This window comes from Venturia canescens, chromosome 3 (assembly GCF_019457755.1).
Source record: "Venturia canescens isolate UGA chromosome 3, ASM1945775v1, whole genome shotgun sequence".
Taxonomy (NCBI): Eukaryota; Metazoa; Arthropoda; class Insecta; order Hymenoptera; family Ichneumonidae; genus Venturia; species Venturia canescens.
Genome location: NC_057423.1, coordinates 7526680 through 7551735, shown reverse-complemented (window position 1 = coordinate 7551735; position 25056 = coordinate 7526680). Strand labels below are relative to the sequence as shown.

The 25056-nt window shown below is 39.1% G+C and overlaps 4 protein-coding genes across 6 annotated transcripts; 1 reads left to right on the top strand and 3 right to left on the bottom strand.

Moving 5' to 3' along the window:
- The first annotated feature begins 136 nt into the window (after positions 1 to 136).
- Positions 137 to 7670, top strand: LOC122408604 (PR domain zinc finger protein 10-like). Of its 3 annotated transcripts, none has more exons than XM_043415473.1 (11): positions 137 to 271; positions 340 to 895; positions 1451 to 1850; positions 1985 to 2653; positions 2762 to 2965; positions 3128 to 3278; positions 3414 to 4036; positions 4296 to 4560; positions 4660 to 4801; positions 4897 to 5085; positions 5275 to 7670. In XM_043415473.1, exons 2-11 carry the CDS (start codon positions 728 to 730, stop codon positions 5749 to 5751), a joined length of 3288 nt encoding a protein of 1095 aa, XP_043271408.1. In that variant the 5' UTR covers positions 137 to 271; positions 340 to 727; the 3' UTR covers positions 5752 to 7670. The 3 variants fall into 3 exon arrangements, with proteins under 3 accessions (XP_043271408.1, XP_043271409.1, XP_043271406.1); XM_043415474.1 differs by having other exon boundaries at positions 166 to 256; XM_043415471.1 differs by having other exon boundaries at positions 193 to 895.
- Positions 7499 to 12521, bottom strand: LOC122408607 (potassium channel subfamily K member 13-like). The gene is made up of 5 exons (XM_043415477.1): positions 10954 to 12521; positions 10384 to 10576; positions 9620 to 9694; positions 8821 to 9226; positions 7499 to 8475 (listed from the first exon to the last, which is right to left on the bottom strand). The coding sequence occupies exons 1-5, from the start codon at positions 11080 to 11082 to the stop codon at positions 7986 to 7988; spliced, it is 1293 nt and encodes a 430-aa protein (XP_043271412.1). The 5' UTR covers positions 11083 to 12521; the 3' UTR covers positions 7499 to 7985.
- A 124-nt stretch (positions 12522 to 12645) lies between these two features.
- Positions 12646 to 17198, bottom strand: Ccdc85 (coiled-coil domain-containing protein 85). Its single transcript, XM_043415476.1, has 4 exons — positions 14641 to 17198; positions 13920 to 14295; positions 13468 to 13730; positions 12646 to 13358 (listed from the first exon to the last, which is right to left on the bottom strand). The coding sequence occupies exons 1-4, from the start codon at positions 15283 to 15285 to the stop codon at positions 13314 to 13316; spliced, it is 1329 nt and encodes a 442-aa protein (XP_043271411.1). The 5' UTR covers positions 15286 to 17198; the 3' UTR covers positions 12646 to 13313.
- A 1158-nt stretch (positions 17199 to 18356) lies between these two features.
- IntS8 (integrator complex subunit 8) lies at positions 18357 to 23214 on the bottom strand. The gene is made up of 12 exons (XM_043415475.1): positions 23019 to 23214; positions 22502 to 22919; positions 22189 to 22426; positions 21720 to 21956; positions 21375 to 21620; positions 21041 to 21290; positions 20455 to 20865; positions 20124 to 20372; positions 19408 to 19651; positions 19169 to 19287; positions 18665 to 19014; positions 18357 to 18547 (listed from the first exon to the last, which is right to left on the bottom strand). The coding sequence occupies exons 1-12, from the start codon at positions 23134 to 23136 to the stop codon at positions 18428 to 18430; spliced, it is 3000 nt and encodes a 999-aa protein (XP_043271410.1). The 5' UTR covers positions 23137 to 23214; the 3' UTR covers positions 18357 to 18427.
- Between the last annotated feature and the right edge of the window lie 1842 nt (positions 23215 to 25056).

Below are 25056 nucleotides of genomic sequence, written 5' to 3'. Positions count from 1 at the left end.
TAGCACTAGTCAATAAATATTCAGCAGTATGTAATAATAAATGGCGAGTATTTTTTTTTATTTACAAAAACTCTGAACATATTTTATAATTTCCCGCCACTTTGCAGCGGTTCTCATTTTGTCTGAAGCTGGCAATAAAAGCAATCGATAAGACTCGATTGTTGCTGACGACGGGGATGCGAAATTATAGTGGTTGTTCGGGGAGAGAGAGAAAAAATTCACAGCTTTTGTCCCTCGTCACAATAATCAGCGGCAGGTGTGCTATCTCCGGGTAAAATATATGATTTCCATTGTTTTTAATTTGTTTGTCGAAAACGAGAATTGACAGTGAGTTTTCAGGTTAAGTGAGACAACATAGATGATCCGAAGATTCGTCAGAGCAAATATCGTGACGGTCAAGTCGAGGATCTCTTGAGATTCGTCAAAAAAGTTGCCGAGTGTCAAAAACAAAAACGCGTTTACGAAACCTAATTTGCGCGAGTTACCATTTTATGTGTATACGTATGAGTGTGTACAAAAAAAATAATATGGCTTGCGCGTGCGGCTCTTGTGTATTTACTTCGCGCAGAAGACAGCTGTAAGGATTACAAAAAATCGAGTATCGGGTCCCATCGTTTAGATTTCCCCTTTGTTTTTATTTTTTATTTCGATTTCGTTCCAATCATATCTTATAAAATGATTGAAAAACTGCATCGACGGTTGTTTGTACGATAACGACAGTTATAATATGGATTCGAGGGGCCCTCCCGAGGGGGGCCCTGTCGATTCAATCGAGATGTCGATTTTGGACAACAAAACATCTGAAATTTCGGAAAATTGGCCAACTAATAATCTTCTCGCATCAACTCTCGGCGATCCTGTGAAAAAATCCAACAACAGGCTCTTGTTTTTAACTGTAAGTTTTATTATGTCACTCTCCTCTGCTGTTTCAATTGGTAGGAACGATTGTCATATCTTTCTCTTTCTTTTTTTTTTTTTTTTCATTCAACACAACATCGACGAACGTTATATATTATTATTACTGATCCAAAAGGTGATTGTAAACAATTTTAAAAACGAGTTTTCAATGATAGGGAATTTGCCAAAAAATGTTCGTAACCCTTATCTCTACTGTTCTTCGTAATGGAAAAGATATTTTTTAATAGCAATCAATGATTTTCCAATATACAAAAATAACGATAATTACGAGCAAGTTTTTGATTTTTCAAATTAATGAAATATTGAGATACAATTCTTATTCTAACGAATCGTAGTAAAATCCATTTCTATGTTTCTATAAACAGAATACTCTTGAATTAATGAATGAAATTTTCTAAAATACATAATAAGACATAGTGATTAAAATCACATTACGATACAAAGAATTTAGTTTACCAACCATATTGAAAATTACTGTGTTGTTTTGTATAAAAAAGAACTGTCAACCAAACTTCAGTGTAAAAACTTCCAGGTGGGATATATGGAGGATCAATCACGTGATTATTCAAAAATGTTTCCTGCCTACGAACAAGTTCCATTTTCTCCACGAGCAGCTTCTCCGCTCTCGGATTTTGAGCACCGTGTCAGTCCTCTGGATCCAAACATGAGTTCGGCAGCTCGTTATTCACCAACTCCAGTCCCCTTACCACCTCTGCCGTTTCACAATTCGGTAGTGGTTCTTCAAGGTCCATCATCTCCGCTGGTTGTTCAGCCTGAAAGCGAAACAAGTGCTCCAGCTGCTATCAACTTTGTTGCGGATCAAGCCAGAGACGAAACCACAGAACAGAGTCACGTTGTCAATGATTTTGTCAATGCTGCTGATGAGGAGGAACTGGTTGCCGACGTTGACGAACAATTGATTTTGATGCAAGGTGACACGACAATATTCAGAATTATTTGAACTTTTATTATTATTTCAGTAAATAATTGCAAAAAATTTGCCATTTTTTTGTTCGTTTATTTCAATAAAATTGATTGAAGTATTTGTTCGTTTGAATTTTTCTAGAAACGACATCGGAATTGGAAACTTCAGCAACTCCTTTAATGCTGGCAGGCATCCCTGGCACCGAATTTGCTTTGACACGAGATTTTCTGGTGATGCAGGACGATCAAATAAACGTGATGGGTACACTGAGAAATCAGGAAATGAATGAGGAGCCAATAGTGGTTGTGGCAGAATCAATAAAAAAAGAGAACGAAACAGACATAAATTTACCAGTTTCTACGATAATCGAGAAAATTCCAAAGGTGCAAAAAGCGAATGCAAAAGATCATAAGATCAAGGAATCAGAGAAAAGAATCGTTAGACGCTCGAGACGCCAGATAAACGACAAAAAAACATTTTTCTGCGGACAGTGCGATTCCGTTTGTCACAAAACGGGCGAATGCACGATGAACAACGTTCGTACGATTGCCGATCAACCCGTACCTTCCAGAGCTATCGCCACCCTTCCTGGTTCATATTTATCCATCCAAAAATTACCAGGATCAAATAATTCATTCGGGCATGCAAATTTTGGAGTTTTTGCCAAAAGAAATATTCGCTCGCGAACACAATTCGGACCGATCGAAGGAATTTTTTGCCCTTACGATGGCACACCTTTTGAAAGCTCTTTACCACTGCTCTATGAAACTGAGAACAGAGAATTTTTTAAAATCGACGTTTCAAATGAAAGTACGAACTACAAGAGAAATTTATTTTAATCCCTTCAGTTTTCTTATTCATTTTTTGATTCAAAATGCTGTTAAGAACTTCTATTCAATGTTTTTATTTTTTTTTCAGATGTCTCGAATTGGATGCGATTCGTCAGACCAGCCACCACATACAAAGAACAAAATCTTGGAATTTGCCAACAGGCCGATGGAATCGTATTTTTGACGACCAGAAACATTTTGCCGAAAGAGGAATTGAAAGCTGGGCCTAATCCCGAATACGCTGCTCGCAGGAATTTGAAGATTCTCGAACCCGGAATCAAACACGATAGAGGTGAGGATGAAATAAGGAACAATACGAATTTAATCGAAAGAAAAATGTACATTCGGCTTATATTGTATTCCGACTGAATGAAAAAGTACACGATTTGCGTAACTTTTGAATTTTTCACAAAATCTCATTCACTTTTATTATCCGTTTGATTGATTTTTCTAGAGTTGACTGATTCGAATTCTTGGCCGTGTTTTGAGTGTAATCAACGTTTCTTGACATCAACCAAGCTCCAAAAGCACTTGACGATTCACGACAAGCCGAAAGTCGAACCGAAATCGAGAATCAAGGGTAGAAAAATGGCTGTGTCGACTAAGTGAGTATTTTTTTTGTGTTCCTGACACAACTCTTCAGTTTTCTTCGTGCAAAGCCGCATTTTCAAGCACTCTTGTAACCCTCTTTTTATTTATCTTTTTCTCACAAAATAACTCAAATTTTTGCATCTTTTTAGCAAACTCTTCAAAGTGGTAGACGGTGAAAATTCGTTGTACACGTGTCCGCACTGCCCGAAGGTGTTTCCGCGAAGTTACAGTCTGAAAAGACATTTGTTGATTCACCCAGGAGCGAAATCGCCTCGTTACGAGTGCAACACGTGCGGTGAAAATTTTTTGCATCCTCACAATCGAAATCGACACATGAAAATATTCCATGGGGACGAAACGAAGGAAAAAGAGAATTCTCGTCAAAATTCGACCGAGTGGAAATGCCTCACGTGCAATTTAATTTTTAGCGAATCGAGTTTACTGTATTTGCACTCACTCTCGCACACGAGCGACGTTTTCTCAGACCAAAATGTCGACGATTCTTGTCCGCAGTGCAACGAGACTTTTAAAACTCGCAATCACCTCATCCAACACGTCGCCAAACACGGCCGACGTTTACAATCAACAATAATGACACCTCTCGCCTCACACAAATGCGACATGTGCTACAAACGCTTCGCCACCAAAGTGCGATTACAACAGCATTATTTGGTGCACGGTGCCGAGGACCAAAAACCACTGCCATGTAACATTTGCTTCAAACGTTTTATGAACAACTCGGCTTTGTCCTGCCACCTGAAAACTCACAGAGGTAAAAAAAATAGCAACAAAGTTGAATAATAATCAATAAATGTAAAACCTTTTGGAAAAATCAATGAAATCCAATCGATAAATACTAAAAATACTCATTTTCAAAAGTACGCAGAAGAAAGTATTCAAAATCACTCATTGAAAAATTAAAAAGTCCACAAAAATGTTTTAATTTAAAACTTCGAGAATTTTAATTGTAGTAAAAATGCAATCGACACTGAAACATTGAAATTCTAACGATCTAATATTGTGATTAACAGAGAACAAACAAATATTCGAATGCCCGATATGCTGCGAACTATTCAATCAAGTTTTAATGCTCAAAGACCATGTCGAAATACATCGAAACGAGGACGAGACGTTCAGTTGTCCCCAATGTCCGAGAACCTTTGTTAAATATTCGATTATTCGTAAGCACATAAGAGCTCATCATTGCGAACGTAAGCACAAGTGTCAATTTTGCGCCAAGCCTTTTCCCACCATTGATAAACTGCGATTGCATTTGCTGCGTCATTCTGATCACAGGTACCAATTTCATTGAGATTATATTTCTCCTTTCATTTTTCCTTTTTTGCCCTTGAGCACATTTGATTTTTACTCGAAAATTTATTTTTTTTTTTACAGAGAATTTCATTGTGCGAATTGCCAGAAACAATTCAAACGAAAGGACAAACTCAAAGAGCATATGACGAGAATGCACGATTCTCAGAGAACAAACCGTGATCAAACGGCCCAAAATAATCAGATCAAAAAGTTTGTACCGAAGGTACGAAAAAATACTATTCCTGGGAACTATGGAAAATTCTTAAATCTTTCTTCGTCATCGAACTTCGGTCTTTTATTGAATCATTCGAATTTCAGGTTAATCCAACGGACTACAATCGATTCGTTTACAAGTGCCATCAATGCCTGGTCGGTTTTAAAAGACGCGGGATGCTCGTAAATCATTTGGCAAAGCGTCATCCCGATGTTTCGCCGGAATCGGTGCCCGAATTGAATTTACCAATTTTGCGACAAACTCGGGATTATTACTGCCAGTATTGTGACAAAGTAAGAATTAGTCAGAATTTTATTACACTCGGAACTGTTCAGAGAGCAATCATCATAAATTTATTTTCATTCCACTGAATTATTTTGATTTTTGTGATTCCACTTTCGAATTTCTCCTCTTTGACGTTTCCATTTTATTCTCTAATTAGTAGTTTTACAACGATATAAAGATGATGGATTTCTTGGCAGATTTATAAAAGCAGCAGCAAGAGAAAAGCGCACATCGTGAAAAATCATCCAGGAGCGGCGTTGCCACCGAGCAATCGTCACAAAGAGGCAGATTCCGGAGGTTTGCCGAATTTGAGCTTCAGTCAAACAGTCGGAAGCATAACGACGACGCCGCAGGGTTGTCAATGGTGTCACAAGCAGTACGCGAGCAAGGCGAAGCTCTTGCAGCATCAACGTAAAAAACACTCGAGTTTAATGGAGCCAGCGGACAAAGTACCGCGCACACGAAATCGACCGCCGCGCGAGCATCGGACGCAATCGTCGAATATCGTCGAGGCGAATTTTCTCATGAGCGATTATTTGCAGGGCTGTGAAATCGAGGCAGGTTTTTTGAAGCCTAAAATGATGAAAATATCGGCTACGGAGGTCGATCTCATCGGCTCCGGGCTTGAATTGTCCGGGCAACAACAGTTTGTTCGCATGCGTGATATACGCTGAAGAACGATGTTCGAAACGCCGCTCCGAAAGCGGTTTTTGATGAAAATTTAATCGAGATATGAATCTCGTTTTGTTGCACAACGAGCGGATGAGGAAAAGCCGATAGGAAAATGGAATTTGAAAGAAAATACAGTGAAAACGGAGGGAAAATGGAAGGTTGTGCTTTTTGCTGCGATTCTCGGTTCGAGATCGCGTCACCGTGGAGCAGATGACGCGTTGGAATGTTCTCGGGACCGAGGAAACCTTGTTGGAAGGCAGCTTGTTGGCGCCGACGTCGAAAACGTCGGTGCTCATCCCTCTTTCGCGAAAAAGGGGATGCTCTGTCTTTGGTCGTTGCGAAACGACACAATTTTTTTTATTCTTTTCACACACTGTTGTTTTTCATCGTCAACGAGAATGCTTCAAATATCGAGGCGTTTTTTGGCGCAATGATCGATCAAGTTTTTGGATTTTTTCGTCCCTCAACGACAGGGAATTAATATTGAATCGGAAAATTCGATGTTTTGTTCCAGGGCCGGGGGGGGGGGGGGGGGGGCCGAGGTAAAATGTCAAGATTCTTTAAGATTGAAGAATATTTAGGCGAAAAATTGTTATCGAATCGACGCCATTTTCGTTCGCTGGATTCTTTTCGTTTTTAGCCTAATTTTTCACGCTCTCTTTCGCGGGATATGAAAAAACGTTGATTCGAAAAAGGAACTTTTCGTTTTTTTCGAACCGGTGGTCGGTCACTAACGAGAGAAATCGTGCGTTGACGTTTAGCATGACAAATAAATCGAATTTCTAGACTTTGAAGCTCGTAACTCTCAGAAATCTTGTCAATTTTTCAATTCCAGCCAAATCATTCGACCTTTTTTTTCTAATTCATATCTAGAAACTGTCATCGTTCGCAAAATTAGTCTCGAACAAGAAAAAGCAGAAGAAGTGAGAAAATAAGAGAAAAACGACGTTCTAGTCACTTGAACGAGAGAGATATCGTTCTTGCGAACATCCTTTTTGGAAATGTAGGCGTTCATCAGTGCTGTCTGCGAACTCACAGGCGATCGTCAAAGTTTTCCGACATTTCTCCGAGACGAAAAGTCTCAAAACTAGAAGAAAAAAAATGCAAAATAATATTCTCCAATCAAAGAGACATGGGAATCATGCGAATTCGTAGAACGAGAGAGAAAAATCGAAAAAACAAATTCTTTAGGTACAGCTAGCTCGATGATAGTTTACGACCTCGACATTTTCATAGATTGTTCGTTCCCGAGCTGCAATCTTGTAGCTGCGCTCGTCGACGATTTCGTTCGATGTCACCTTCAGATTTTTATCAAACAAAAAACGTATAAGAAACCAATTTCTCATTCAATAACTTAGACTCAAGCTCAAGAATGAAATTGTACTCTCTCATTTCCTTATTCGTCGAATCTCACATTACAAAAATATGATAAAAAATTCATCAAAATTTCGAGTACTCGCAAATTCGTTACTCGCAAAACCAACATTTTTCGTCAATTCCTATTTTTCCAATCAGTTTATCTTCGTTCTTTACACGCTTTCATTCCGCATATTAAAAATCCCATAAAAACTTTCTCATTTCTATAACAAAAAAAAACGATATTTGTCCACGACTCTCGATTAAGGAATCACAACTTTCGTCCAAGTGCAATAAAATTTAGGACAAAATGAAACGAAAAAAAAAAAAGAAAATAAAAATAAAGCTTTAAAAAGAACCAGCGAGAAAAAGGTTATTGAAGTCATTGAAAAATGTTGTAGAAACAGGCTCAATTTTATTTAACGCTCATCATTATATACACGTGCATAATACACACTATGGGAAATATGCGAAGACAACCAGCTGTATGTTTGTGAATGTCGTTGGGGTAAAGTCAGTGATTAAATACTGTAACAAGTCTTAAAATAAAGTTGTCCGACAGTAATGAGATTTTAAAAAATATTTTCAAACCTACGAACGATTCGAAAAATATTTGAACAATTATTTCGACTTATAATTACTGGAATTCTTACAGACATTCGTGCGTCGTCTTGTTTCGCTAGCTGGAGAACAAAAAAATTGAATTTTATTTTTATTGGAGCTCAAAATAATAATTTTCTAGGGATTTTAAAAAATGTTCGATAACTTTTCTATTCAAATATGATTTTTTCGGCTGACAGGAGCCAAACAAAACCGTTTTTCTTCGTTTTCTCGACATTTGTGAATAATTTTTAGTGATCACTCTGTTTGTTATTTGTGTTCATCTATTAACGTTGTTTCTGTTTTCAAATTTCTCGCTCGCGATGGCCAGAGGACCGACGGCACCAGGACGAAAGCTCGGCTGATGGTTCGGAGTGGTCGAGGTCGATGATCCGCAACCTTTTTGCATTTGGGCAGCTTCGTAAAGATGTTTCTGCATAACCGCGAGCTCGACCTTGTTCGAGGACAAGAAATCTCTCATGGAGATTAACTCGCCGGACATTCGCCTCGGCGTATCGATCACACTCGGCTCCGAGGATTTCAGCGAATCACGCGGCCCCACTCGCGTCGGCCTTCTTCTTGGATAATAAATCGTCGATATCGATGATTTTCGACGCGGCAAATGCGGCGCTGCCAAGCCACGACCTTCGCACTGCAGCTTTCGTATCACATAATTCAACGCCTGCTTTATCACGATCGAGGTCACATTCAACAACGAATATATGCAGCAACAGCCGACCACGAGGAATAGAAAATTTGCGAATCTATATCTGCGGATTAAAAAAAAAATCACAAGTGTCTACAGTTTTCTGCTGGAATTTCTCATAGCGATTTTTCACCTGTCAAAGAACGTTCAATTTTCTTTATTTTTATTCAGCACATCGAAAATTACGTGAATTTTGTTTCACTTGCATCGAAAAGACGAAAAATATATTTGCCATTTGTAAATGGGAATAATTCGAATGAAAATCGAGTAATTTTGACTATAGTTTTGGCTCGAAAATTTGACAAATAAATGTCATTGCGGACGGAAAATTCAAACGATGGTAGAAAATGCAAAAAATAAGTGTTGATTGAAATTTTATAAAATCTCGAGTAACTTTGAGTGCACTTACAAATGAACGTATGGATAATTGGGTTGTTGCGTGCTGACAAAATCGCCGAAACCGATGGTGGCGAAGCTGACGAAACAAAAGTAAAGGGCATCGAAGTAGCTCCAGCCTTCGAGCGGTGCGTAAAGGGCAGCGGCACAGCATGCGATTCCGCAGGATGCCAACGACAGATAAAGCATGACCCAATAGACGCTTGGTTTCCAGTGCTCGAGGCCGCACTCGTCGTCGTCGTCGTCGAGAATATCGGGCAGTGTTGTTCTCGCGTTCGATCCCGGGCGCGGAAGCCGACGAGAGGCCAGGGTCGTTTTTCGCAAACGTTTCTTCAAACGTCGAAGATGAAGGCTCCGCAATATCCATGCGAGAAACGTTATTATACGCTCGAGGAAGAGGTTGAAAAACAAAATTCCTCCTGTCAAAATCAACGATTTCGTATTTTCATACACTCCAAAAGCAGACTCCGACAGACCCACGACTCGTTATTTTCTCACCAACGATCAATCCATTGTACGAAATTCAAAATTCACAACCGAAACGCGTTCGTCATAGATAAATCAAAAATTATAAAGAAAACGAGGAACTGGCCCCGAGCCCTGTGTCAAAAAAGAACGAAGTTAATTACAAAAAAAACTACAAAGTTTTTAAACTCTTTCTTGTTACTGAAAATTGAATTCAATTTTGAGGAGAAAAAAACGCAGTGACATATTTTTGTGACGAAATAAACGGAAATGTCAGTTCCTTGCGTTCAATTAAAAATGAGTAAATAATATTTTATAAAAAATTATTATTTCGTTCGAATAATTACCAGAACAGCCCAGAAAACCGTAAAGAATGACTGCAGCTCGTCCAGCAGTTGTCTGCGGAGCCGTACTTCCGTATCCTGCAAAAATATTGAAGTTTATCTCTCGTTTATTAAAAAAAAATCGATTACTTCATCGTCCTGAAAATATTTGAGCTCAAAATTCATTTTTCGAATAAAACAAAACATTTTCTTTTTTCGTTCGATATGGAAAATATTTTCTGTCTCAATTATTGGATAGTAATTTTTGTTGCAACAACAAAACCGGATGCAAATAACAACGCTAAAGAGAGAATTTAACGAGGACACTGGGTCGTCTCAGTGATATTAACATTCCGGAATTCCCTGTGCATTCTCGTGCGTGCCGTCGACCCAACTCGCTTTCTCTCTTCCTCTTTCTCATTAAAAAACAGTAGTTCGTATAGTGCAAAAGTGAGGGAGCGCGTGACACGGATTATTTTCGAGTTGGCCATCGTTTTATGTCAAAATGTTCATTTTTTGACAAAACATTGAAAAAAATGTTGATTGCTTTTACGCATCTGTCAAATTTTCCAGACTTTTTTAGTCCCTTGCGACGCGAAGCGAATTTAGCGTCCGCAGAGTAAAAAAATCTTTGGCAGACTCTCTTTCGAGTCTGCAAAAAATCGAGCGCAAATGCAAAACAGAAAAAAAATGATTTTCACGTCAACTGAGAAGTCACAAAAACTTGAATGGTCGATAAAAATCGCATTTCTATAAATTGAAGAAAATTTTCATGAATTTGGGAATACCGATCGTTGAAACAATCGTCCCAACGAAGTGAAAACTTCCGGAGAAATCCCAGCGTCGTCGTTTGTTTATTATCCCAGTCGACGAAGCGTTCCCATAGGCGTAAAGCAGGTCGTGAAGACGTTGCAGAGCTTGGGGACCGTTGCCCAAATGATGTCGTCGAAAAGTGTGATAAACACGCCAAAATTCAGCTGCCTGAATGGAAAAACACATTTTTCTGTTGACTTACGCCCTTAATGACACTCCACTCGATTTTTCACCGGACGCACTCCGTCGTTTTTGCGACGTTCAAACTTTCGAAACGCTCGGAAACAAATTTTAACAAAACAATGAAAAAAAATTTGAGATTTCGAGACTTTTGAAATTTTTGACGTTCGAGCTCCCAAGTTTATAGGGAACAAAATGATTTCTGCCAAATTATAAACTTGAAAAAGGTAACCAACGAATTTTTCTTTTTATTCAATTTTCTTCATCGTAAGATCGTAAACTTGACATCCAAATATTGAAATTCAAATTGAAAATCGGATTTTTCCGGTAAATAAAAAGTCTCGAAAAACCACAATTCCTCGCACCTGCTTAACTTCAAGATCGGATTCGAGCTTTTGAAAAAGCGCTGCTCCGGCGACCATATAGGCAGCGAGAACAACAGCAAGAAGGACGAATCTCGCGTTGTCTTCCGCGAGTCCTCCACACACGCACATCCCCGATCTCTCTCATCTCTCTTAGCTCTGACATCCCTGTCGTGTGTTTTTTTTCTTACCCCACCACAATTTCACGTTACATCGGAGCTTTTATAATTTCGAGACGCGCAAACTCCGCTCAAGATTCACACGCTGCTCGACTTCCAAGATATGTTGGACGCAAACATCAAACTTCGTCGCCCCTTCTTTTCCTCCTCGAAAAATCCCACATTGTTGGTCATTCACTGCACTTTTTCAATCAACGTTAAATATTTCATTCATTTTTTTTTAAATAAAACGAAAAAAAAAACGAGAAAAGTACTGTAAGCAAATTCTTTCGTTTTTTAACCACGAATTACAAAATTCATATCGTCGACGATCGATCGGCTGATTGAAAAAAAATCATGAATATATTATTAATTCAATTCCAGATTTTCATTGATCGATCAGCGAGCACAAATTTCCAATTTTTGCGTACATTTTTTAAGGAATTTTCTTCGTCGATCAAACGATTTCGATGTTGACAGGAAAGTTAGAAAACGATTTTTGAGGTTAGGTTGCTGATCACAAAGAAGAAAGTTTCGTAATTCGCGAGTCTCTTTGATCTACAGTCAAATGATTTTGGATGAATTCATCGAATTTGTTGCCAATGTATTTCGTTTTAATTGAAAAAAAACTGATTCAACACTGTTTGAAGACAAAAAACTCGAAAAATTCAGGAAGAAAATTGGGTTTTCCGTAGCTCGTAAAATTGATTCCGAATTCGAGTAATTTTGGTTTGTCACATTTTTGGGAAAAGGTTAGAATTGTGAAAAAATGTGGCATTGAAAAGTCTCGAGGGCCAGGCAGAGGGGATGTAGGGCAATCTAACGCGAGCCCGGCCCATTGACAAGCTGTGAAAGTTCTTTGAAGCGTTAAAAATAGAAACGTATGTTTGTAGATGTTGCGTATTCAGGGATGCGTCCATTCGCATTATGCTCGAAACGAGACCGAGCGTTTTTTCCCTTTACCCCCTTTTTTCAGGAACTCCCTAGAGGAGGAAAGTAAACGCCTGTAATAATTACCCTTTTCTTCCTCATAAGGGAAAAAAAGATAAAAGAGCCTCGGACTCGGCGTGCATTATTAGAACGTGTTCGAGTGTCCTTGGTTCATTTTCAATTCTTCAGCTTGTGCTCCATCTTTTTCAGTATCAGCATCAGTAAACACGTGATATTCGGATGATCAAAATTTTTCAAATATCCAAAATTAAACAATTTTTTCATTTTTTTTTTATTTAACGAATTTTCGAAGAATTTTTACAAATTGAAACGTCATTAAAAAGTTATTTTTGCTACAAAACTTCAGAGATTCGCGAATATCAAAATTTTTGGACCTTCGAGAAAAATTGGATGCTCGTGGTACCGAAAATTGCATCACTTCCGACGAGTGAAAAAATTTAAAGATTTTATCGAAACCCGGTTCTGAAAATCAGCCGAAAGTCATTGTCACAGAATTTTAAAGATTTTTATGAATTATATTCACATCTTGGGGAGCTTTGACAGATAAAAAATGGTCATATTAGAAAAAATGAATGAAAGGCAGAAATAAACTTTAATGAAAATAAAAATTTATTAACAATGTGCTATGGAAGGCAAGATGGCGCTACAAATAGTCTGTATAAATAGATTTCTATCGCCCGACTACAGAAAATAATTCGATGCCTAAAAACTAATAAAATAATTGATTCATTTATGCTGTATATTATATACAAATATAAAGAGATTCATTGATATAAATATGAATGAAAAACACTAAAGTTATCTCTGAACAAATAATCTAAGAAATTTGTAACATTTTTACAATGCACTAAACCTGGATATGTATACAGAAAAATAATACTACAAGGCAATGGGATGAAAACAACGTGTAAAACACGTGCCAATATAAAAACCCAATTTTCAGTGAAAAAAATGTGGCGTATACAGAGAAAAGGAAATTAGGATTTTCCTCAAATTCCAGTCAATGAAAATTGAAAGTTTTCGAAGCATTTTTTCATGGCAAGAATATGTTTTTGTACAAGTTCAGACGAAAAAATTTTCGAAAATAAAAATAAGCTCGATTCCCATGAATTGCCAGGGAAACGTCTGATCAAAATTTCCGCTGCATACGCTCAAGATTTTTGATGAGATTGAGAATCCTTTTAATGTCACAAAGCCGCAGATTTTTGTTTCCTGATTTCCCAAAAAACAGAGTTGAGCTTCGCCGTGAATTTTTCAACGCCTGGTTTGAGGTCCCTCCTCGAGTTTTCGCCAGACAACCTGTAAAGGCAGTAAGCAAAATAGTATTTTCGTCGATTCAATCTTCAACGACATCCATCGATATTCATTCGAAATATTAAGGGGTTCGTCGCTCGTCATTTTTACATACGTTACACATTTCACGAACGAGTGCTTTTTCCCCATCGTGACCTGCTTCCCTCTCGAGCTGTTCCCTTACTTCGAGAACTTGAAGAGCCCTTACTACAGCCTCCGGACGACCACCCAAATTAGTGTCGGTCGGACTTCCCGGATTTTCCCAAACTTCGCCGGGCTGTGACTCCCAAGTCTGGGCGCGAGCCTGCAACGCACTTTTATCTTCCTCCAGCTGTTTTACCCTTTGCTCCAAACTCCTCACGTATTGCATCGTTTGATCTGTCAGAGTCGACATCGTTTCGTCATTATGCAGTGAACGAGTAAAAAAAGTTCCCGATTTTAACCTCAAAACCGATTGAAAATAAACAAAAAATTGTAAAAAGAAAAATTTTGAAAACTGACGAGATTACTAAATATTTTCTGCATCGTTTTTCGAAAGTAAAGTCTGTTAAAAAATTGATGAATTACCGTTAAACATGGAAGTGTGTCTGGCAGATCTGGAGGGTGCAGATTCTTCGGCATTGGTGCTCGAGCTCGAGCCATCGCCGTCGTCCCGCTGTCCCCCGCCGCGCTCCTCGTCGAGATACAGGCACAATTCTTTCAGTTCTAAATTATCTTTTATTAATTCTTGTTGTTTGTTATCCAACTGTCTCAATTTGTTTTGATAAGCAGAAACTTCTTGACGCATTACACTCGCCGTATAACGCCCGAATCTTTGCCACTCTCTCGCCAGTTTCCTGCCTTTTTGACGGTCGTCGTCCAAAAAGCAACACAAATCCCGCAGCTCTTGGTTGTCGTCGCTCAGCCGTTGATTCGCTTCTTTCAACGATCTTAGTTCGCTGAGCTGAAAACAATAAACGTTCCGCTAAAACGATGAAAAATTGACTCGAATTCCGGCTTCGAATTTACTCAGTGAATAGCTCTCGCGATTTCGAACGAAAAAGTTCAAAGAGTTTTTTCGCTCCGACTTGCCGTTTGAAAATTACCGTTAAATTAGTGCCAGCCAATCGGGTGCGCGGAGGCAGAGTGGGGGAACGACCCGCGCACTCAATTGGCTCGCGCTTTCTATGTTGACAGTTCTCGTTGAGAGGCCAGATAGTGAAAAACGGCGGAGGACTTTTCGATGTGACAAATCGAAAAAATTCATCCGTTGAATGCAGCAGATAAAAACATAAGAAAAAGCGCTTACCAGGCTCTGTATTTGACGATTTTGTTCAGCGGCAACCCTGGCAATATCACTCTCGGTTTTTCTGACGAATTTGAGCATTTCCACGGGTCCGAGACGCAAGAGTTCGTCGTCGGTGATGCGTTGTCGTGGAACAGTGATAGGAATGGCAGTGGGATATTGGCTGTTGGGAGGAAGATATTGTCCGCTGTTAATTTTCGGGGGGATGTAAGGGTGGCTGGAGCTTTTGGAATTGTTATTGGTGCCGTTGTTTTGTTGATTATCTAAATTACCGGAATATTTTCCGTGGGCATCTTTAGCGGCGATCGCGGCCGCAGCTGCGGCGGCAGCAGCAGCGGCTGCTGTTCTGAGTACTTGGCTGTGTTGTTGTTGTTGATGATTCAATGTGTTCGGAGCTAAGCCAACGGCAGTTGGGGTGAGGCTCGTTGGGAGGCCGTTCACGGCGCCGAAATGGGGATGATTTTTGAGAATGCCAACTGTTGGTTGGGGCGGGGGTTGATACTGCGGCGGCACTTGTTGCTCTCCCGGTTTGCCGATCACGTGACTCGAGCTTATATGTTGATGATGTCCCTGAGCTTGTTGCTGTTGTTGTTGTTGCTGCTGCTGCTGAGGCTGCTGCGGCTGCTGGACCTTATTTTTATTTGACATGGCGGCTTATTTCAACTGCGGGCCTGACCGCGTCCCATTTCAACAAAATTCACCGTCGCGCCTGCTTCCGCGTTCGCGCCTCGTCTTTTCGCGACCGATTTTATTCGCTACCAAAAACACGCCCCCTTCCTGTTTCCTGCTTGGCGTAATAATACTTGGCACGGTGTCCTCGATCGCGGAGACCAAATTTTTAATGTGGGTCAGGTCAGCCTGAGTTCGAACTTATCTTTTATACTCTCCTCTGCACACACGCTACATCGTGCACCTTTCGCGTATTTCTTTCGTATACACGATCGTAGAATATAAATATGTCTGTACATATATATTCACGTATTTTTATGTATTTATTTATAAATATAGATATATCGTTGAGTACAGTTAGCGCGCAAACGTGCTGAACGAGTGGTGGGGGCCGGACCCTTTTTTCTCCCCCCCCGCTCCTCGAATGCGCACGAATTCCCTCTGGCGGTCAACGCACTACAGTGTGCGAACGACAATTCGCTTCGATATGGTACGATCTTTTGCGCTGATTTATTTTCATTACAAAGCACATTCACTATAGCGCGTTAAATTCCTTTTGATTGCATTTTCTCACAATCATTTTTTTCTCGCGATTCTTCGAGTTGCAGGTGTGCTGTAGATTTAGTATTTACAACGAACGTCAATTTAAAAAAATGATTGCGGATTTTTTGCGCCAGTTTAGTCACCCGCACACACGTTTCTGTAAAACCAGTATTTTATCAAAACTATTGACCCACGTATGGTGTGGGGAGAAAAATGACAGGTTTTACTACGCTAAGCGTAAAAGAACCGATCAAGGCGATACTGCGACTCGTGGCCGAGTGAAAGGTGACCCGTAACGTCGTCTGCGTGCATTTGAAATTTTCTTTTTCCCGTTTCTCTCACAATCACTGTAACGACCACTCAAGGACAACAATTTTCTCCTGTATATCATGAGATCCACCATCATGTTTTTTCCTTCTTCCTTCCATTTTCAAGATCTCGTAAGGTGGCATTGCCCTCGTGAGAAAAAAAGATTTTTCACTTCCTGAGGAGGCGAAGCAGCAGCGGAAGGGGAAAATCCCCTTTTAGTTTTTCGAGTTCATTGTGGAAACGACACGGGATTGCGTGATCCAATTATGGCTCTACTTTGCCGGTGAATATTTTTCTCGACTTACGACGTCGCGAGGGAGAGGGGGGCGTCGTAGTGCACTTGTTGTGATTCACGAAATTTTATGGCGTCCCGTACACAAATGTTCCGAATTCCGTATTCAGTGTTAAAATAACGAGGAAATTTGAACAAACATTTACTGTTCGTTCCAACCGTGTGTGTTGCTCAATTATGTTTACTTTTCGTTGCACCGGCTTTGATGTATTATTGTAGCTCCTAATGAATATATACGTTGACGTCGCGCAGCAACCAAAGAAGTTAGTCACGTTCGCGACGACGCGACATTTGAATATTTCGCATGCGTGTGTTACGTGTTTACGTGTATAAATTTATACGCGCGTACAACTCTTTGATGAAAACCGGCACCTGCAACGTCACAGTGTACAGAACACGGAAGAGAGTCGCGTTAAAATCACTCTGACAATATGGCGACAGGCCCCCCAAATAAAAACTATTTTTTCCCCTCCCCTTGCTCCTGCACTCAAAAATGGTCGAGGTTGAATTTGAAATTTTGATTCCGTTACACAAAACTCCAGAGCGTTTGTCTCCTTCCGATTTTATTTTTACATAACCTGCTTTAGCTTCACAATTCTTCCGCTCTTTTTCGCATTTATTCCATTTACAATGACACTTCGAACTGCACGGGCGAAAAAACAAACATTATCTTCGCAGCACTCAGCTCGGCACTCTCGACTTCGAACACAAAAATGAAATACCGCGAGCCCGCGAGGCCACACCGTAGAATTGCCGAACGCTGCAGAGCAGCCTGCACGAGAATCTGCTGAGAGTTCTCGAGCCTCCGTGCCCCCCAGTCGCCCCTCCCTCCTCGTCCCTCTCACTCAGTGAGATAGGGCACGACTTTTTCTTCGAAGCGGAGAGCTCCAGTCCCCTTTTACTCCCCACCCCGCGTTTGTTGTTCTTCCTCTCTTTCGCTCTGTTCGTACGAGCCACACTTTTGTGTTTCGTCAAATTTTGAGCTTTGTTGCTTCTCCAACTAGCAGAAAAATTTCTTATCTATAATATTAATGATGTCCATGAATCGCCGATCGTCGTTTCGTTTTTTCTCGTCAATATACTTACGACAGTTTGAGCCGCCATTTAATTTCATGTCACAGTTGTCATTGTTATCAATGCGATTGATATTTTATTGCTTTCGGCACTACACCAGCGGTTTTTATGTGAATTATTATTAATTCTCGTTTTATTATTCGGTTTTCAAAATATCGTGAAACATTGCATTTACAGTCGAACAAATTTCAACGAGCGATTCAAATATTAGGAAAAAAAAGGGGGAAAAAATTAAAATCAGGATAAAATTTCTAGGAAAAAAGGGAACACAGAAGTGAAAAGATTTGGACCATCGTAAGCAAGGCGAAAAAAAAATCGACGCACCTGCGAGAGTCAGGAGACTGTGAATCCCTAAAGCAGCAGGTATTTTTGTACAAAGGTCGAAAAATCCAGGCGCGTTGGTCGCAGGTAGCAAATCAAGGGCTTTCTCGGTTCCCTTGGCTTCCAAACATTTTTTCCACGTTTCCCGAGCCCTACCGATCTCAAAATAGTAGAATTCCAAGAATTTTTCTCACATCGTTTATTCAATACGACGCAATTTGTGAGAAGGTGAACACTTGCAGCGCCCGGCTCGTGACGTCACGAATGAGAATTTTCGGAGGGACACATTTTTCAGGTAAGACACGCCCACTACAAATAACACGAATTGAAGACGAGAAGAAAAAAAATTTGGTATCTTTTTTTCATTGTTTTAAGGGATCTCATCGCTCCTGTCACTTCTCACATATTTTTTCTCGTTTTTTTTTTCAGGTTATTTTCCCGGGACTGCGAATTTTCATAAAATTTGTCCTTCAAGACTCGCAAAGCTCTTTCGAAGGCACGAAGCTCATTATTCTGTCTTCTTATCAACTCTCCTTTTATCTTTATTCTAATATTTACAAAACCGCTGTATTTATGAAACAATCAAAATACGTATTGTTTGGCGAGCGCACGAAAAAATTTGGCTTTCCGAGTGTTCGCCGCTTCTCTCTGAATTTCTTCGTTGTTGTTCGAGTTCAATTCCAGTAGACCAATCACTCGAATCTGTTGAATATTGGAAACATTCAATTTTGGTGAATCGCTCGAAAAAAATGTTTGTTTTTCCACCCCATCAATGTCGATAGAATTATTCGACACGAACTTTTCCGAATTCAAACTCACCGCCATTTGTTTGCGATGATGCTCTCCTCGTTTCGTATGCAAATTAATCAGATATTCCAATATCGTTGTGTCCCATATGCAGTGATAATAAGCGTCCATCGCGTCCGCACTCGTTGAGCTCTTCTGATCGCTAGCTGCCATTTTGAAGGCCAAGGAGTAATCGACTTCCTCCAAAAATTGACACAACACCGCTGCCTGCGTGTAGCACTGGAGATGAGCGCAACTCTTGATCATCCTTCGATAAACGAGATCGTCTATATGCGATCTGGGCACCGGCTGACTGAAGAAATCACTCGCTATCATAATCGCCTCGAGATAGTACTTCATCGCACTTTCGTAGAATCCTAGTACTGCGAACCACGATTAATTCACATTTTTTATTCATACAATCGAACTTTTTAATCGATCTCATTAAATTTCATTGAATTTATTCGAATATAATTCAAATTTGTATCATTTGTGTTGATTTGGCAGAAAAGCTTTTTTATCTCGACGATTAATTACCGAAATTCAGGTCCCCCATAACTCTCAGCCAAGGAATGTTCGTCGGATAATATTTGAGAGCTTGGGTGAGCAGTTGAAACAGCGTTTCACTGATCGTCTTGAGGTTGTAGGAGTTTGAGCTGAAAATGAATAGAAATTCTTGTAATAATCGAATTAGTATTTCTCACAATGAAGAAAATTAGAAAAAAAAGCAGAATCCATTGAAATGAGAGCATAAAAGCCAGGAAATTGAAGTTTACTTCGGTACAGCGCCCGGCCATAGAGCGAGATACGGTGCGTAGAGTTCGAGGCTCGTTTCGTCGCGTAAAACGTTGTGTAATCTCGCCAGTAACGATATAGCGACTGTGAGAACGGTTGGCTCGCGAAGTCTGCTTAAAATTCCTGTTGTGCTCGCGATCGCGTCCCTCGCTGCACTTCCGCTCGGATTTCCGCTGCTCCCACGTTTCTGTGGCTGATCTCTATTCGGAGCGAATACCGTGAGAACTAGTACAGGTGAAAAGAAAATAAAAAATCATGAAAAATAAATTCTCCGGGCTGAAAAGAATGAAGAATTAGCGTACATTAAAATTTATGAACGCCAATTTTTCACTCTTGACTATAATTAACTTCATCAAAGTTTTATACCAATTTGATAAATTATTAAATCATTTTGATTGTCATTTTGTTCAATGAACGAATCGGATGGTCTTTTTTCTATCAAATGCTGAATAATCGTTATAAATTTATAAATTCAATGAAAAGTCGATAAAAATTGCAAGAATACGGAGAGTATTGCAAGCGATTCGTTTTGTAAAACGAAACAAAAGTTCGTTCGTTCTACCCTCAATTTTCTTGCGAATGATTCACCAAATTCTCAAGTATAGCTACATTTTTTCACATTTTTTTGAAAATCTAAGACGGTTCGTTCGCGAATTTCCATTTATGATTAATGTTAAAATACTGATAATCAATGTACCCAAATCCCAAACGTCTCGCCGAAATTTGCGAGATCCTTTGACTATATCTTGGCACACTAAACTGATCGCTGCTGCGAATTCGCAATGACTGTAGCGCTTTTCAAGGCTTGTCAAATAATCCCATTCGCTCATGTCCAAAAGGAAAGCTGTACAATATTCGATAATTTCTTGTCGAGGAATAACTTGATCCGAGGATTGGGTCGATCCTATGCACTGTTTGCATTGTTCGACGAGAGCTTTGACATCGCCTGAAACGAAGAAAAAAATTGAATTGTCTCAAATGTTTGCGGTTTTATGAGTTCTCGTTATTTCACTCATTTTTGTTCTTACACGCGCTATTATTTGGCCACGAATTCAAGTGATGATAAATATCAACCAGCAAGCATTCCCATCCCAACAATTTGCTGAGTTTATAACTAAGGTTCGCCGGGGTGAGCGACAGCTGCTGAATTTCTTGATCAAGCGCGTTCAACAATTCTTTAGCACCAAGAAAATTCTTCGACAGCACCAATTCTCGACTTTTCGCCAGCAACACGTACGAATAATCCTGACGAAAACCTCGTGGCAATGTCATCACTGCACCCTGAAGTGGAATCGGCAATTCCCAACGACTGTTCACTCGCCAAAGCGGATTCATCGGATTTCCACCATCCAAACGTATCAATATTTCACGAATCTCACGAGCGTCATACGAAAGTATTAAACGACGTTCCAATTCGAATACTTTGAATTTTGGGCTCTCTGTTGTGAACATAAACGATTCATTGATATTTTCTATGCAAATAAACTATGAGAATATTCATTTATTATCGAGTTGTTCATGAATTCACGGTACTCAAATGATAGAAAGTTTTTTCAAAAAGTTTTACGTTTTTTTGTTATTCGAATATTTTTAGAATATCGAGTCTTCACTTACGCGTGTAGGTTACGAACGAAACTCCCCAATCGTCGTTCGTTAGTAATGGCGGCAATTCGATATCGTCGGTTTTTGATTGTTTCACTATTTCCAATATTTCTTCTTGATTGAACAAATTTTTGTAGTTTTCAGTCGAGAGAATTCTGCGAGCAAGATCCCCCATGTCACCCATGAGAATCAAATAGTGAAGATATCGAGCTATCCGTAGTTTTTCATTCTCATTGATTTTGTCCAAAATGTGATCGATGGCCTGAAAAAAATTCTTAAGCTTCTTTCATCCTTTTCTCAATTACAACGATTTTTGTGTCAATGAATAAACGATAATATTCATTACCCAAAAGAGAACGTCGAGTCCTTTCTCCCCGGCGCTTTTTATTTCAACGATATAATTTCCGTGAATGACATTACCATCGAGAATTTTTCTCAACAAATTGAGACACTGAATTCTCAGCAAAAGATCTCGCGCAACTATTATTTTTCTGTTCACTAAGCCGCCTTGAATATCGAGCTCGAGATTGTCGCGATAAACCTGCGGTATTTCTCGCGAAATATTGTCCATTTGTAGAATTTCCAAAATATTCTGAAAAAATCAAATAAGGCATGAAATATTACGAAAAAATAATTTTTCTACCAAAAGTTCCATCTGAACTTTGAATCCACTGAATCGTTTTTCAATTACTGTGTACTGGTCCTTGATCGACGCGTGCAGTTGTTGAGTTAAACTCGGTTGATGACCCTGAACAGGAACTTCGGTTGCTAAACAATATCCGTCCAAAAAAGCTTTTTGTACTCTGCAGTAAAACAAAGATTCCGTCGGACCTAATTGATCGAACAGAGTTTTTGCTTGAAATACGTGGTGCCTCGCTATTTTGTATTCTTCTCTCAATAAATGGAAGGCTGCAAGGTCGTAGTGAATCTGTAAGCAATCAAAAATCATCATCCAAATGTTCAATTCAATTGGTATTCAAACTTTTGTAGCAAAAATAGAGGAGTTTAATTGGGGAATTGAATAGCGCCTAAAATTCATAGGGTTCAAGTAATTCTACCGGACATTCTAATCCTTAAAACAACTTCAAGCATATTGTGTCACTGCAACAAGCTCATGAATCGATAAAAATTCCTTGAATACATAAGGCTCGGAGTTTTACCTGGCATTTGAATTCCTCCAAAGTAATACTATGCATATCATCCCAGTTCTGCACAATTTCCATAGTATCCTCCGTTAGCATTTGGAAAGTATTAATGGAAGGGATTTTGGGCTTCAAGTCGTTACATTCTAGAACACTGTTAAGAAAATTGAGGCTGTTGGGGAGATGTGCTTCAAGTTTGCGTATAATGTCATCTGCAAGTCCTGGTGGGACATAAGTTGACTCTTGAATTCCTGGACTGAGAGAAAAAATAGAGTAAGAAAAAATCACGAAAATACTGATGGACTCGAGAGAACTGCTGGAAAATATTCACATGTGGATGAACTGTTGCTTTATTTGCTTGTTATTCAGAGCCCGAAAGACGATCGCTCGGATGTGCCATCGATGATAAAAAACAATGGTAAAGAGAAGTTGTTTGGAGACGGAAGAAATGGAAAATTCTGGCAAAGCTGGAAGTTCCACGACAACGTCTCCCGTTATAAAAAACAAGTCCTGCAGCAGCGTCAATTGCATGGGGAGAGGGAGTTTCTTTTCTAAGATATCCAAATCCCATTTCAGATAAGCAGCAACTTTCAATGAAAGAATTTTCAAAGCTACGCCTTTGAAAGTCCATTTACGCAGAGTATTGAATTTCGTTTCTCCCATTTCAGCATCCAAGATTTTAACGTCATTTTCTCGCTGATCAGAATTTATTCCCATAAATTTGATCATCAATTCCGTCGGAGAAGGATCTACAATTTGGTTGTGTCACAAATATTTTTCATTTACATTTTTTCCAGCACTAAATGGATCTCATGATTTATAGGTTAGGAACTGTGATGTCTACGTACCCGGGTATGGTTTCGATAGATGTTTTTCGAGTAGGGATGGATTTAGCAAAAATTCGAACCATAATATCGTATCCGGTGATATCGGCACTGTTCCCGGTCTCAACAGATCAACGTCCATTTTTTAAACAATTAAATTGTTTTTCAGGTTATGTCATTGTTTTCAATACCGCCACGGAAAGATTGAGTATTGAGTTGAGACTCCTCGCTTCGCTACACAATATATATATATATATAAGTGAAAAAAATTAAGTTAAAAATATCGACAAAGATGAGATCTCTGGTATCAACGGCTACTTCCGTAGTATATATATAGTAAAATAACGCTCATGGGTATTTTTCTTCTTCGCAATCGTACCGTCCGTCGAACGATATACCGCAAAAACTATACTGAATATAACCAGCAGCGGTTAAAAAGCTCGGTACCTAATCTACTGATTTCATGTATTGATGATTGCTAAAAAAGGAAATTTCTTTATTAAACCAAATTTAAAGAATCTCTTTTCTGAGATTCCACGAAACCGGCAGAAAATCGCGAATACGAATAAATTTTGCTCCAAATATTTCTTCGATTTCGTGAAAATTTGAATTCTGTTTATTACTATAGACACTGGGCGCGTTCAGGGAGTCGCTATTTGCGCTAAAAATACAAGATATAGTAATATCATTCAATGATAACGTTAGCGTTTGTAGCGCAAATAGCGACTCCCCGAACGCGCCCACTATAGACTCGTTGGTGTAGTTGACTGCTCCACCGTTCTTACGAGTGTGGCGCCGCTGTGCGATATACGAAAATCGTAAACAATTCATCGCACAGATTGAACAATAACGGTGTTTGTTGTACACTTTTGGTCGCAAAAACGGATTGTAAGCATCAATAACTTGTATTCTTCATTTTTCGAACAAAATTTAGCTGAGGTGCAATTAACTTTTATCTGCTGATTGCAACATAATATTTTCACAAATTCGTTTTTCATTGAGTTTGAAAATTTTGCAATTTTCACAGAAGAAAAAAACCATTGGGTTTTAGCGTCCCTGCAACGGACAACAATGGACATCAATAAGAAATATGAGGACGAATTGGAGGAGTCATACAAACAATATTCCTGGTATGACGACTTCACGAAAACGGTAATGCTCCATTACTTTATTCGTCAATAATAGATTTTTCGAAAAAATACAAATTTTCGATAAAAATAATTTTTTTTAACGAGTTCAAAAAACATTCAATATTTCATATAAAAAACCGTAAAATGACGAAAAAAAACGAGTTACAAAACAGACTTCGCAAAAGGTGAGTGCGGATGAGAATTTTGTGAATAAACAAAAACTTTCGAATTCCTGAAAAAAAAAAAACTCCGAACCACAAAAGTGGAAATAATCATTTCACAAGTTTTTTTTTCATCCGCAATCAAAAAAATCATTTCGTTCGAAGAAAAATTCAAAGAAATGAAAAAATAACAATTGGAAAAAAACTCGAAAACTGAAAAAATTGATTATTTTCCCCAGCTACAACGCGAGAGTCAAGAATCATTTTCTAGTCAATCTGAATCGATTTATCAAAACGGAATCGAAAAAACTAAGAAAGTCTCAGCATCCAAAAAGAAAAAGGAGTCATTGACAGAGTTCAAGAGTAGCAACATCCCACCGGAAAGTGTTCACGATTCGATCGATTCGGGGACCGGATCATTCGCTTTTATGCAAACTTTTCCATCACCCAAAGAAACTAAAGCAACGGAAGGGAGAAAAATATTGCCGAGAAACGACAATGAAAATGGCGCTCTAAAACAGTTCCAAATTTCTCCACCCCATCAAAGCGCCAAACCACAAAAATCGTCAAAGCTCAACCGTAATGAATTCTCCCGTTTATTCTAACGTTTGAATTTTCCACAATTCTGTACAATAATATTAAAAAACATGATTTACGTCTAGAAACAAATTTCGCAAGAAAAAAAAAATTGGAGAAGGAACTCGAGAGTATTAGAGCGGAACGCCGTAAGTGGTTGGCAACTCTTAAAACTGACGGCACCTGGATCAAATG